The sequence below is a fragment of the Phaethon aethereus genome, assembly GCF_964289735.1.
Source record: "Phaethon aethereus genome assembly, chromosome: 1".
NCBI lineage: Eukaryota > Metazoa > Chordata > Aves > Phaethontiformes > Phaethontidae > Phaethon > Phaethon aethereus.
In genome coordinates this window covers 145935539-145950587 of record NC_138575.1, presented here as the reverse complement: position 1 = coordinate 145950587, position 15049 = coordinate 145935539, and the positions used below count along the sequence as shown (strand labels likewise).

The window sequence follows — 15049 nt, the reverse complement described above, 5'->3', positions numbered from 1 at the left end:
AAGGATGAGGACAGTGATTCAAATCAAGCACAGTTTGGGCCTGCCCTTCTACAGGCTGGCAGTTCCTCTCAAGATGTCAGATGAGGGCTAAAATCCCCACATCCCCATTGCAGAGAACATTTTCCTTTATCAGTCAGAGCTGCTCCAAGGGCAGACACCTCCATGATGGAGAGGCATAAGAGAGCACAACGCGACTCCTCAGTGACATCAGGGAGGGATGGAGGTGCCCTGACGCATTTTCTGTCTCATGTCTTCAGCAGGAAAGGGAAAGGCGGCTTGACAGTGCTATAAAGGCTGTCTCTGCCCTTTCTTGGAAGAGACTCTCCGAGAAGTTGTGTCCACTGTTAGAAATACTTCAGAACAGGAAAAATACATGTGTCAAGACAAAACTTGCCAGGAACAGGGGCAGTGAAGGAGCAAAGAATCAGGTGGCTTTTTGAGATCCAGTCCAATTCTAGCTGCTATGATCTTCCATCGTTAACACCAAGAGTTACTCTGATCTCTCAGTACAGCAGGCATATAAACATATGGGATTTCTTTTGCAAGAATAAATATGAGGTCAAAGTAGTTTGTGATCTCTACAGAACAGGAAAGTGATGAAGAACTTTAAAATGTTTTACTCAATCCTGTGAAGGCTACCATCGCACAAGTGAAGTTTTGCCTTTTAACCTCAAGAGAAAGTTTCTGCCTAAGTGCCTGGACATCTCCAGCCAAATAGTTATTCCTTACAGGTGAGAATTTCTGGCAAGAGTCTATGAGCTTCCTAATGTCACCTGCAGCATCACAGACCCTGGTGATGCATAACCTATGTTTGAGCATATCTACTGCTTTTGTGGTCAGACCTTAATGAGTGGCTAAAAACCTCAGAAATATTATTTTTATACTGCAAACTACCATGATTCATCCATTTCTATGCTCCAAGGAGAAAAACAGGAAGGAAACACTTAGTACATCCTTGATTTCATTTAACATTGGTAATAAGTGTCGAGCAAGCTGTGGGAAGCAGAAAAAAACCAACCTCATTCCAGTTGGAGTGGCATTTAATAAACCTAAGCGGTTCTAGAAAAAATAAAGATCTACTCAGGAGGTGGGTGGCACATGGAAGGATTAATTTGTGTTAATTAGAAGTTGTGGAGGAGGAATATTTTTAAGGGGGGGGGAAGGAGTTTCAGAATTTCAGTGAACAATGTGATAAATACTAATTAGCCAATTATTTCTCCATAGTGGCAAGCAGCTTTCAAAGTAATTTCTTCTCCTGCAACTGTCACACCTCCTGTTAAGTGGCTGAGATGCGCCCCACACAAGCCTCAGGCATATCTATTCTGGCAGGACCAGCTTCCCTTGCAGCAGTATCACTCCTTTTATCTTACATTTGATACAGGCAAAGGAAGAGGGAATAGAGGCTTTTCCAGAGAACCAGGGTTATCTAAATTAGACATTTAAACAGAACAAGTGTGAGGGGCTAACTTGCAGAGGCAAAAGCGCAACACGCTTATGAGAAAGACTAGAAATAGAAACTATTGTGACCATCCCAGCTCAAGATCAATTATGTCGTAAGGCTGTCTATACAAAGACTGCCACCCTTTTATTTGCCCTAAGCACAGAAGTCCTAAAACTTTATTAAGTACTTTCAGAAAGCCCAGCATTCAATGCTTCTTGTTATGAAAAAAACCCCAACAAAACAGACTAAGTGCTGATTATTGGGATAGAGAAGAGAGGGAGGGAAAGACAGAGGTACACGTGATCCAGAAGACAATGACTAGTATTATCTTATTAAGGCTGCCATGATAACACCAAACATGAACCAACCTGGAGAACCATACTCATGTCTTGGTAACCTACAGATCTTAGGCATCACTTCCATTAGGGTCTTGACATACTGAAGAATCGTCCCTTGTAACTAAGAGAAAACAGATGTGTGTAAACATGTCAGTGTTATTGAACTAAAAAACTTCACAACAAATTGCATTCACAGGAATTGAAGAAGCTCTAAAAATATTGCATTTAATTCTGTCAGTCATCATCTTCAAAAAGGCAGGTTTTTCAAATGAATACAGTTGCACTTTCCTTCATATGGCATTAGCCACCTTTTGCTACAGGAAGAGTGGCACAACAGCTAAGGCCAGGAAGGTAAAAAAGAGAAAATCATGTTCTTTTCTTGCAGACTGTCTCTATTGTCTAACCAACTTTTATATTTTTGGTAAAAATCCTTAGGATTACGTATGTGTGTAACAGCTTAAACTGGCTATTCCAGACATACCAGTTAAGACACAGTCCCAGCCTACAGTCAGTCTGCCTTCCTCCCGCTAGACATCTATCTCCTATCTGTCTCCCTGCATCTAAGCATCTGCATCAGGCATCAGCAGGATACCTCCCTGCAGGCCTTTTAACCTCCTTTATAAATGCCTAAGCATTCAATGCTACCTTTAATGAATTAAGATGATTTACCACCTAAATAAATAATAAACTTTTAAAATCCCCCAGAGAACAACAAACCAACACTTGACCCCAAACCACGACAAATATCTGTGTTTTCCTCTTTCCCTGAAGATTAGACCACAGCACCCCTTCAAGCAGGCTCCAGCCTTTCTAGAACATCAAACAGGTACTTAGAACATTGTAAACAAACTGCCGAATGTGTCAAGTGTCTGAAGTGAAATTATGAATACTACAGCTATCCCCCAGCACAGCTGGATTATTTTGTCAGCATGCTCCTTACAGGCAACAGGGACAGGAAGCAAAAGACCATTTCTTTGGCTTAAACTTAACTGCAATGCATTATGACTGTGTACATAGATACTAATAACACAGTGAGCAGCAAGCTCCTCAACATCCTCCTAATTACAGAAAAGGCCATTTCCAATACGAGATAGCCAGGCTCTATGAATAACTTCTTCAACATATAGTCTGAGCACTCTTCTAAATAGGCTTGATGCTATCCATTGCTAGATCAAGCAGAGATTTAAACTTCCTTATTATTAAGGCATCATGTGTCAGTGTTATTAATAAAAGCCCTGAAGTTAGGCATGGAAGAAAGCACACTCCAGATGTTCTCAAAAAATACCGAGAAAGTGAATTTACAGTACAATCTTTAAGTTGAAATCAACTAATCTGAAACATTTATATTTTTCCAGAGTTTACCCAGGATCTAACAGCACAGGTCTCCCCAAATTCAATTGATCTCCAATGCAAAATCCAAAGTTTTCAAAGCATCGCTCAGGCTACCAAAGCGCATCATCTCTTGCTTTCACAAGACATTGAGTAGTCTCAAACACAGCTTATATTGAACTTCAATGGAAGTAACATTTTAATTAGTTTTGTCTGAGATCTTACTTTCACTTTTTTTTTCTTGAGACATTTCCTACCAAAAAACATTTGGAATAGCAGAAAATGAAAGACAATTGGCATACCAGGCTCTTGACAACTTTCAGCAACTCCTCCATCACAACAGCAATACCCTGATACCCAAGAAGCCTGCAGATGACTTTAAAGTGAGGGGGACCAACAAAATTCCTGTAGTTGCTGTAGATGCTGGAATATGCCAGATTCAATGCCTAAAACGAGAGAACAGGTACGATTAATGACAATATCAGCTGACTGCATCTTTATAATAATCTCATTTTAATTCAGCATTGTAAAGCATATTAAAAATAAAATAACAACTTCGTATCTCCGCCTCTCTCCAGGAAGTTAAAATACAAGGCATCCCTTTTTTAAGGCAGGAACTCCAACCAAAATCTCTGTATTAGCAAGGAAAATTTGTAAACACTTTTTTTTTTTCACCAGGCATCTTCATTTCCTCTTTCATATTTTTCTATTTACACAGGTATGAAAGGATAAGAGTAGTCAATGCCAATGTTCAGATCCCTGAATTTAAAGCTCAGCTTCTATTCCTATATCATCCATTTTACATACAAAACATCTTGAAAGAAGTTACTTCAATTTTCAGTTCATAGTATGTGTTTTAATCTCTGAGGACTCAATTACAGCCGCCTTCTGCAGCTACTGTTTTCTGCAACTAAGGATCTTCCTTTTCCAAGCCCCTTAGCTGTACACAAGAGCAAAGCAAATCTAAGTTTGGGATGTAAGCTCATGGAAATTCTTCCAGGGTTGTAAAAACAGGATCAGATGCTTTGCCATATTAATAACTATTTCTACAAAGTGAACACAACTGTACAGACTGATGCAGCCTAGGGATTTAGGAACTGTTTGCTGAATCTTGCCAACCTTTCTTGCAGAAGGTTCTGTTGTGTTTTCTTTTCTTTTCTGCAGTTTTCATTCTCATGCATGCATGCATGAAAGACAGCATACTATTAGACTTTCAACTCCACACGCATCAGCTGTAACAGAAAATTTTACTTCACCAGTACCCAGGAAGAGCACTGGCCTTCCCTCCAGTGCAGATCCTGCCCCAATTATTCATGCAAGTCAGTACCAGATACTGTAATACATGGTATTGCACAAAGAAACTACTGGGAATTCAAGTCATGAAACTCTACCGAGCTCTTGGAGGATTTTAGTTTCATAAAAGAAAAGGACTTACAAATCATCTTTACAAGAGATCAGGATAGAAGATACACATTTTTATTTATAATGTAAATGTCTACATAAACACCAGTTTCCAACATGTGGACTTAGAAATTTAAAAATTGGATTCCAGATTGACACATAGTGAATGCAAATTTGGCAACTAGTTAACACTTCTTGGCCACCTTTTGTGGGTGCCTTAGATATACTTCACAAACCCTCACAGGTCAATAATCCTTTCATTATGAAAGACAGACACAAAGGCACATGCTCAGAAGTGACCATCTAGGTCATAACAAGAGAACACTAGAGATCCAAAACTAACTTTTTGAATCAGGCAACTCCTGACCTAAGTGAGAAACTTTGCATATATAAAATTACATGAATTTTATCATGCTTCAACAACAACAAAGTTATAACCAGCAATTTATTTCTGCAATGTGAAATTTGAAGTTGCCAGTACTGAAATTTACTTAAAGGTTTAGTTGTATTTTTTTACACGCCTGAACTTCTGTCTCCATCTTTGTGAAGAAACTATACAGCAAGACAGCCTGACCTGCAGAAGGTGGGTTTGGGGTGGGGGCTTTTTTGTTGTTTTCTTATCTTGAGGGTCCTAGTGGACAAGAAGCTGACCACGAGCCAGCAGTATGTCCTTTGCAGCAAAGGCAGCCAACAGCCAGCAGGCTCCATCAGGCAGAGCAAGGGAGGTGGTCCATCCTCTCTACTCAGCATGGGCTAGACACACCTGGAGTACTGGGTCCAGTGACAGTCTCCCCAGTAGAGGAGAGACATGGAGAGACATATGGGAGAGTCCAGCAGTGGGTCTCAAAGATCATTAAGGGACTGGAGCCCGTGTCAAAAGAAGGGCAGCGAAGCTGGTGAGGGGTCTGGAGCACAAGTCTTATGGGAGCGGCTGAGGGAACTGGGGTGGTTCAGTGTGGAAAAGAGGAGGCTGAGGGGAGACCTTATCGCTCTCCACAACTACCTGAAAGGGGGTTGTGGCGAGGTTGGTGTTGGTCTCTTCTCCCAAGTAACTAGCGATAGGACAAGAGGAAATGGCTTCAAGTTGCACCAGGGGAGGTTTAGACTAGATATTAGGGAAAATGTCTTTACCGAGAGAGTGGTCAAACATTGGCACAGGCTGCCCAGGGAGGTGGTGGAGTCACCATCACTTGGAAGTGTTCAAAAAAGGTGTAGACGTGGCACTTCAGGATATGGTTTAGTGGGCATGGTGGTGTTGGGTTGATGGCTGGACTTGATGATCTTAAAGGTCTTTTCCAACCTTAATGATTCTGTGATCTCTCCTATGAGGAAAGGCTGAAAGAGCTGGGACTGTTCAACCTGGAGAAGAGAAGGCTCAGTGGATCGCATCCACAAATAACTCGCTGGGGAAGTAAAGATGACGGAGCCAACTCTGCTCAGCAGTCCCCAGTGACAGGACAAAGGGCACAAACAGGAAATCCCAGATAAACATCAGAAAAAACTTCACTGCTGGGAGGGTGAATGAACAGAGAGGCTGTGGATTCTCTGTCCTCAGAGACGTTCAAGATTCGACCAGACACATCCCTGAGCAACCTGCTGCAGGTCACCCTGCTCTGGAGGCTCCCCCGGCCTCAGCCACCCATCATCTGGGAAGATCTGTTCTACAGACCATGGGCTTGTGTTGATTTTGTGGTGGAGGGCTGTTTCAAGTACTCAGCCATCTTTTCTGTGAACGCAAACTAAAATAGACACTTGGCTAATTGTTAAACTCCTAACACACGACACAGTCCTGCTGTTAAATCGGAGCTGGCTAAAAGGCTAAACTCCAAACACACCCCAGCGGTTGGAGAGCCTAAAACTGCATTCCTCTAGCGCAACGTGTGTGTTTGCGTAGCGCTCTGCTTACAGAAAAGGGGTCTGGAGCATCAACAGAGGAGAGAACTGGTAAAACCTTAAGAAAATATGTGCAGCTGAATGTCCCGATACACTAAGCATTTATACAGTTGTCCCTAAAAGGTGAGATTTCATTTTTTGCTTTTGATGTTTCCAACCAGGTAGGTCTCCACAATAAATGCGTCCAAAGTATCTATTTTGGCTGTAGCACAAGGAGAATTTTACTCCAGTAGGTTAAAGCATTTTACTGCTGCGAGGTCAAGGGGAGGGAATCCCTCTTCACACAGCAGAAATCTGTCATAGAAAAGCAAGCCCTAAAAACATGATTTCAGTATTTAAAAACTCACCAGTACGTAACAATAAAAAGCCAGCCAATCTAAAAATACATCTTTCTTTAATGTAACTTTCATGGGCAAGTACCTAAAATGGTCCACCTGTAAACACTGAATTAACAGAGCTTTATATGTGACAAGGGACTTAGAAAACCACCACACGCCACCACCGCTTCCCCCAGTGATGCACAAAAGCATAAAACGCTTAGGGAAGAAGACATTAATAAAATTGGAGGAGAAGAAGGGAAGGAAAGAGTGAGCTCTGGGGTTTTTTTTTGTGTGTGTTTTTTTTTTTTTAAGCTATGCTTCCTCCCTCCCCTACTTAAATAAAAAAAAGGACAGAGTGTTGCTAGTTGCTGATGTCATCAAAGTGCTAACGTTAATCACTCACAGCATCACTGGTACAGGCACAAGAGCATATAACAGGGATGTTCAGGCAGCACACTGTCCAAGGGGAGGCCGGCAAGGGGAGCGGGGGGAAGACATTATTTTTTCTCCTGTATGTTCTTTGAAAAGCAAGGCAACAGCGTCTTTAGAGAAGATGTTCTCTTGCATGAATTTAAGTGGAAGAGACAAAGAAAACATGCCACCAGCATCATCGGAGAAAAACACTGAAAGCACCAAGCAATGAGAATTCAGTCCAGGGAATGTGAGGGGAAGAAAAAGCAAACTGGCAAGCAAAAATCATGCAGGAAATAACTCTATAGAAAATTTAGTGTTTATGTCCTTTTCGCAGCAGCATCACCGTATGAAAATTCTGTTCTGAAATTTCTGTCAGGAAGTGACGGTAAGTACTGACTTCATAATCTATAAAACATCAAATGGCTTTTCCAAACATTTACATGCCAGTAATTATGTATCTTCTAATAACTGATGTCTTGTAATAATAAAAAGCCAGTATTATTTTTGTTTAATTAATATCCAAACATTCAACTTGCAAAATGCTGTGAGGGTGAAACTATTGTTTCCAGACTGTGTTAGGAAGTGTTCTATGAGAAGACGAATGACCAAGTAAAGGCTGTGATTTTATTAATGCGCCCAACTTTGATATCTGCAGAAGTTGGGTAGATGCCAAAAAGTGTCTAATAAGTTTATTTGATAGCAAAATCAGTTGCTTTATATTGTTGCTGTATCAAAAAGTGTACATTTACCACACAATTAGAAAGGCAGCATCTACCCAGATCAGTCACATCTGAGGTTTTACATTGTAATGAAAATTAATGTACATCTTTTTCTCCTCACTTCTCAGTAAGTATAATCCTCAAGCAACAATTTTTGTACATAAACAGTCACAGAATTCTTACTACTAATGTAATGTAGCAATCAAGATCCCACTAAAATAACATATATTTTGCCAGCCTCCTATCTAGTATGAAAGACAATAAAAGTATTACAGACTAGTTTCAGAATATGTTATGAGCAAATATTATGACCTTTCTTAATCAGGAAAATATTCAATAGTAAATTGTTGTTTAGCCAGGAGACTTAACATCTGAAAATTGATTAGAAAAAAAAGTAATTTTTATAACAAAGTTATAAACAATGAAATACAGTGTTACCGTCATGGGAATTCAGGTTCATAGAAGAAGCAAGAAACTTTCACAGTGGAAAAAACTTTCACATGAGTGCCACTAGAAACTGAGTACTAAACTACAAGAGAATCAGATTAAATTGCCAAGGTAGGCTCTCATGAAAAATTTACCTTCACAGTTGTAAACTAAAAAAAACCCCACTCAACTTACAAAAATATCCACTGGCTGTTATTAAGGCTTGTTTTGCTATAAAATCACAACTTTAATTAAAAAGTCTACCAATGCAGAAGCCAATTTTTTGTCCTGAAAGGAAGATATTCTTTAATGGAAGCATTTAGCAAATTGCAGAAAAAAGATGTTTTCCTTACACTATTTACAGTGGTAACGGAAACGCAGAATCTCAAAATATTGTCAGGTTTTCTAATGTTAATTTTATTATGAAGAGGAGTATTAGTTCAGGGTAGACAGACTACAGAATTACATACAATTGCTTAGCACAGAAAAGAGTATTCGTTTGTTGAGTTTTTTTTTTTAAAACACTATCTATCCAAAGGGCATGCTATAGTGAAAGCTGTACTTCACCAACTAATCCTAGCTTGAGAAAGCTTTTCCAAGAGGTTGACTAGCATCAAGACTTACTATTGTGATACTGATGCCACTGATGTATAATCATCACAGCCACTGCTCTAGCAGTGGCTACGCATGTGCTAACCCACCAGAAAAAAACCACGAGAGTTATCAGCAAGTAAGAAACTAATGTAAAATTATATTGGAGGCAAAATAATATCTGGTGATGTTTCCATGTACTGTTTTTGGTTTTCAATTGACTGTGACAGGCAAAAAAATCAAGACTTTGGATGGCCAGAGGAATTTATCCCGCAAAATCCACTTCTGCCACCCCTCACTTGCCACTTAAGAAAATTCACTACTCTCAAAAGCAAGCTCTCAGATTACAGAAAATACCAAGTAAGTAAAATAAAATGCAAGACACTCAGACAGGAGGAAAAAAGCAAATGCTGCATTTCTTTCCTTTAACAAACAAATCCAAACACCACTTATCAACATACTCATTAGGCAAGTATTCTGTGTGACAAGTAAAGAGTTAGTTGGATGGTCAATCCGTCGGTCTTTAGTTTAATGCCAAACCAGAGAGCAGTTCAATTCAGTTCAGATTTCTATGACTCTTCTTTTAATGAGAGTTTAGCTTAATGTTACCTAACTACAAATACCTCAAGACAAAAATATCCAGTGTTCTTATTATAGGGACTGTCCCAAATATGAAGGTAGCGTGCATACCAAAGTTCACATAGAGGCAAATTTTGAACAGGATGCCATGGGCCAACATCCCCTTGCTCCCCATTTCAAGCATACAGTCATCTGGAAAAAAAACAACCTGTGAATGGAAGTGGTTCCCCAATTGCAAATTCTGCAAAACACACCGTCTCTCACAGAGACAAGATACAACTGATCACCTGGACAGGCAGCAGCTCCGGTTGAATTTCTGTAAGCATGTATCTAGTCTGGGGAGAAAAGTACACAGTTTAAAATACTCCAAGCTTTATGAACTGCCAGCTCTCACTTTGACACAGCAGTACCAACAACAAGAGCATAGTTTCCTAATAAACTCCTTTCCTAAATTACAGAGCACTATAATTGAGATCCACACGACATCTCCAGTGCTGCAACTTCTCGGTTACCTCCCTGGGAAACGAACATCTTCCCTTTCCACTGTGAGATCAGCAACAGCAGAGAAAACAACCTACCTAAGCAACATCCCAATGGGAATAACCGTCCAAAACATCACAGGAAACACAGCAATGGTAATTTGGCCAAAAATGGCCAGTTGTACCGACAGCTTTTACAGCGTCATGTACCACCCTAACTGGAACAGCATGCTATCGAGTTACTCGAGAAACAGCTTTCAGAAGGAAGAGAGAGTGCCTGCCAGTCGCTCCTCCTTTGTTGTTGAAAACCTAACTCCACTGACAACATACCTGGTGTGCGTGACCTGCCAGTCCGCAAACCCCTCTGGTGACCAGTGCAGAGTTTTTAACACGCTGGAACGAGACCCTGCATCCACAAGCAGCACCAAGAAGGAGCTGGCACTGGGCATCTGGCTCACCAGCAGCATCCTACTCTTCATCATCGCCGCAATCCTCCTCTACAGCTGCCTGCACCTCCTGTGCCGCAGGAGACGTGAGAGTTTGCAAGGGCGAAATGGGACCTCCAAACAAGACCACGGGAAGGCAAGGACCAAAAGCATGGCATATGCCTTTGAGGAGTTTAGCAGGCAGAGCCAACCGATGGAGGACACTGAGGAAAAGCATCCCAGTGGCATTCAGCTGGCCACAATCATAAAGAATCCCTCCACATGCAAGGAGCCCGTCATGCCGACTTCCAAAAGCCGGGAACAAGTGTCAGCGGCAGGACAGAGCTCTGCTATAAATTAGAAAACTTTTATCAGGGAGGAGGTTTTTACTACATGTAACACCCCAGCTGCCATCAAACACATCATGTCTTTTGTCACTGCTCACAACAGGGAGCTCTGACTGCTCACGGCAGCACTCCCGGCTGTATCCCCGGTGCCACGTCCCTTTCTGACGGCCCGTACACAGTCAGAGGTACTCAGAGGCGAAGGTTCAGATTCCCAAGAAATGAGCACTTCAGCCACACTCCATTATTTAAAAATGAAGCATATAGCAAATAATTGGTTTAGATTTTGAGGGGATTTTTTGGTTGCTTTTCTTTAGTCTAAAACAAATATAAAAATGAATCAAAAGTGACGGAGAGCCTTTTTTTTTTTTTTACTAGCATAAATTGAAACTGAGTAGAAGTTTTCAGATGGCAATCCAGGCTGTTATGCTACAGGCAACTGGAATGTACACCCTGAGTGCAGTGGTTTGCCAGTGTGAGTTTTACCCCCACAATCCTGACTGCTTCTCAAACTACACACTACAAACTGCTACACGCAGGCTACGCGCTTCGCCGACCACGGTGCTCTCCATAGCTCCCATCTGAATGGGGTCAGCCTCAGCACGTAAACTCACCAGGATTTTAACGGTTTCCTTTCGTCTGTCTTTAAAATTCCCCTCGGTCTAAAAACATAGGCAAGGTAGCAACTCTGTAAGGACACTTTTGGTGAAACTAAGGGTAGATCCTGGTTATCATATTTTGCACTCTTCGGTGCCCACAAGCCACCTTTCGCTCCACAGGTGAGTGACTGTGGAGTAAACAGAGTACAGACAAGCAGCTTGTGGCCCTTCCTTCTCTCTTTCCCTTTCAGTTTTAGTGATAAAACTTATTCACCAGCTGCAAATTTCTATCCAACTGCAGAGTACATTTTGTGTAATGAAGGGGCAAAAAAATAAAAACATGGCAAAACACATTTTATTTTTCTAACAAGCAAATCTGCCGATCATCTCACTCTGCCTTGAGCTTCACGGCAAAGTGCCAAGAAAGGCCCTTCGGATAGAAGTCTGCTCACCCTGACAACACGAAGCATCTTGTCTGGCTTACATGTATGAGTCACCCTGTTTTAAAGCTCTTAAGTGCATTTGTGTTCCATAAAAAAAACCCGTAATAAATCTTAGTATTACCGTATAATACTGTGTGTATAAAAAACCAAAGATACACTGTGACTGCAGGCATTTTAAACTGCTATTGAGAGGCCCATGTGCATAACGTCATCTCTCGTTGAGGCAGCTCAGTTATACCAGTAAAGGCTGGAGAACTGCTGGCCAGGCAGCCACCATCCCCTCCCATCGCGCCCAGGAAGCCAAGGTGGCGTACAATTTTGGCAAGAGCGTGCCCGCTGAATACTTCACAGCAGGCGGCAGGTCTTCTCAGCTACTGTATTTTGACAACATTTCCCACAACTTGTGAAAGACATCAACTGTCATATTGCTAGGAAGACAGGAGCTGGCATAAGTTTGATGCATCGTCTTTACTTTTTTCTACTAGGATAGGTACTACACACAGAAACGCGTGCTGAATGGAGACGGGCATTACTTTTAGAACACACTTCAAAAAGCGTCTTTATTGTGTTAAGTTAGCCGTAACATGTTCTCCACCCCCTACATAGCATTTCCTCCAGCTGATACATGTTTTTTCTTTGTCTTAACACACCTGTGGTGGGTTGACCCTGGTGCCAACCAAAGCCACTCTATCACTCCCCCTCCTCAGCTGGGCAGGCGAGAGTAAATCTAGCAAAAGGCTCGTGGGTCGAGGTAAGGACAGGGAGAGATCACTCAGCAATTACTGTCACAGGCAAAACAAACTCAAATTGGGGAAATTAATTTATTACCTTACTCTGATTTGATTGGTCATGAGAACTAAAACCAAATCTTAAAACACCTTCCACCCATACCTCCCTTCTTCCCAGGCTCAACTTCACTCCCAATTTTCTCTACGTTCTCCCACCACCAGTGGTGCAGAGGGATGGGGAATGGGGGTTGTGGTCAGTTCATCACATGTCGTCTCTGCCGCTCCTTCCTCCTCAGGGGGAGGACTCCTCACACTCTTCCCCTGCTCCAGCGTGGGGTCCCTCCCACAGGAGACAGTCCTCCATGAACTTCTCCCACATGGATCCTTCCCACAGGCTGCAGTTCTTCATGAACTGCCCCAGCCTGGGTCCCCCCACGGGTGCCGTCCTTCAGGAACAGGCTGCTCCAGCCTGGGTCCCCCGCGGGGCCACAAGTCCTGCCAGCAACCCTGCTCCAGCCTGGGCTCCTCTCCCCACAGGGCCACAGGCCCTGCCAGGAGCCGGCTCCCCACGGGGTCACAGCCTTCTTCAGGCACCCACCTGCACCTCCTGCCCCTCCTTCCTCACTGACCTTAATGTCTACAGAGCTGTTCCTCTCACAAATTCTCAATCCTCTCCAGTTGCAGTTGTGCAGGTTCCCCCTCCCCCCTTAACTCCATTCCCCCAGAGGTGCTGCCACCGTCGCTGATGGGCTCGGCCTTGGCCAGCCATGGGTCCATCCTGGAGCCAGCTGGCACTGGCTCTGTCGGACACAGGGGAAGCTTCTGGCAGCTCCTCACAGAAGCCACCCCTGCAGCACCCCGGCTACCAAAACCTTCCCACGCAAACCCAGTACACCACCAGTCTTAAATAATCTGTGAAGATGACAAGAGCTTACTGCTGTTTCAGATGAAGGTGTTTCATGAAACAGACACAAAAAACCTCTCTTCAGAGCATGAAGCCAACACTACAGGTTTACTGCCAAAAAGGGGCAGTTGGGTAGCAGGGACAGAAAAAAATGCTTTAAAATGATCTTGTAATCAAATTACGGTAATACTTCTCTGACTAGGATTTCATCAGAGAGGAGGGGTGATTTTAATGTTAAAGGCATGGATTTTAATGTTAAAGGCATGGAGCCAAGAGACATATATTGTCATCTCTGCCAACTTCTTGGGCTCTTGAAAACCTGTTTAATTCTCTGCATCTCTGTTCCTTTATATGGGTTTTAAGGTAGTCCAATACATATATTGACATGCATTTATATGTTATACACACACGTATATACCATACTGAGAACAAGGAGCAGTTCAGTCTTAAAGCAGTTTTGAGGCAATTCACCTACTGAATTTTGTTATTTATACGCAAACACATATATACAGAAGGACACATGTTATATCAGGTTGAGAAGGAAGTGCTCCCAGGAATGGGATTTACCTCATCTAAATACAAAACCATTCCACCCAAGAAGATTACTGTGCACTACTTAGACAAACATTTATATCTCCTCACAAGCAATGCACCACCTCGCACCTGCTGCAAATGAGCAACGCATAACAAGCGTCCTCCAACTTCTGCACTAGTTTTGAAGACCTCATGTCATCACGCACTCACAGAGCTACCCGATTCTTTGTCTCTTTGCTCAGAAAGTTTTATTACAGATTCATTCGGGTTCATTCTGGCAATTCTGTGTTTCTGTAGTTCACTGTCCAGTTTTAACAGTGATCTAGTAAGGGGCAAACGTTCTAAGTGATTACTAAACTGATAACAAGATGCAACATGGTGCAAACTGACGTTAATTTGTGCACCAGCAGAAGAAAAAAACTATTATGTTCACATTGAGAAATATCTTCTGGGGGGGTCTTTTTTCACAAAACAGATGAGTTAGCATCTACAAAATGCAGAAGACACAAAAACATGAAAATCTTTGGAAAAAGTTGCCAGAAGGGAAGCTCTTAAGTTCTGGTCTACAAAACCTCTATAAAACCAGGTACTTCATTAACATGAAAAGATAGTCTCAAATCCCCAGGAGAGATTCTTACACATATATTATTAGGTATTCTATGCATTCAGCCCATTTTGCCAAATTTCAATCTCCTACACACTTCACCTGAGTAAAGGTATTTCAATGACCATGCTCAGTGAGCTTTTAAAATACTCCAGCTCACTGAAAAGGCTGACAAGCTTTTGCGGGTCAGCTCCTTCCCACCTGACAGCTCTGCTCCCATGTCAGCCAGAAGTAAGTTGTATCTGTGGGTTTCTGTTTTACTAGTTGGATGAAGATACCACTCAGAAAACTTTAGATGCAACAGAGAATGTGGACACAACTGTCTATGCTAACCATCAATACACGTTAATATAGACCAAATGCTTTGATCCATTTAGAAATATGAGAATATGTGAACGCTTTGAGATGAAAACTAAAAATGTCTTTAATTACTCTGAAGCAAGCACATTGCTCATGCAAAACTTCTGCACAGAAAGTGTTTAGCCATTCCAGTGCAACACATGCATGCGTGAGTGTATGTACGCACAAGAAACCACAA

At 42.1% G+C, this 15049-nt stretch overlaps 2 protein-coding genes across 5 annotated transcripts in view; one reads left to right on the top strand and one right to left on the bottom strand.

The window, feature by feature from the left end:
- CYFIP1 (cytoplasmic FMR1 interacting protein 1) overlaps nucleotides 1-15049 on the bottom strand; it is a gene marked incomplete at its 5' end in the record, with an annotated part of 62442 nt that overhangs the window by 13746 nt on the left and 33647 nt on the right. For all 4 annotated transcript variants that reach the window (XM_081998366.1, XM_081998369.1, XM_081998367.1 and 1 more), the window contains 2 exons: nucleotides 1810-1900; nucleotides 3411-3554. In XM_081998366.1, coding sequence (XP_081854492.1) covers nucleotides 1810-1900; nucleotides 3411-3554 — 235 coding nt within the window. The remainder of the gene's footprint in view (nucleotides 1-1809; nucleotides 1901-3410; nucleotides 3555-15049) is intronic.
- Nucleotides 10045-10716, top strand: LOC309417080 (fibronectin type III domain-containing protein 9-like; the record flags this gene model as incomplete). The annotated part of the gene is made up of 1 exon (XM_082014489.1): nucleotides 10045-10716. One exon carries the CDS (start codon nucleotides 10045-10047, stop codon nucleotides 10714-10716), a length of 672 nt encoding a protein of 223 aa, XP_081870615.1.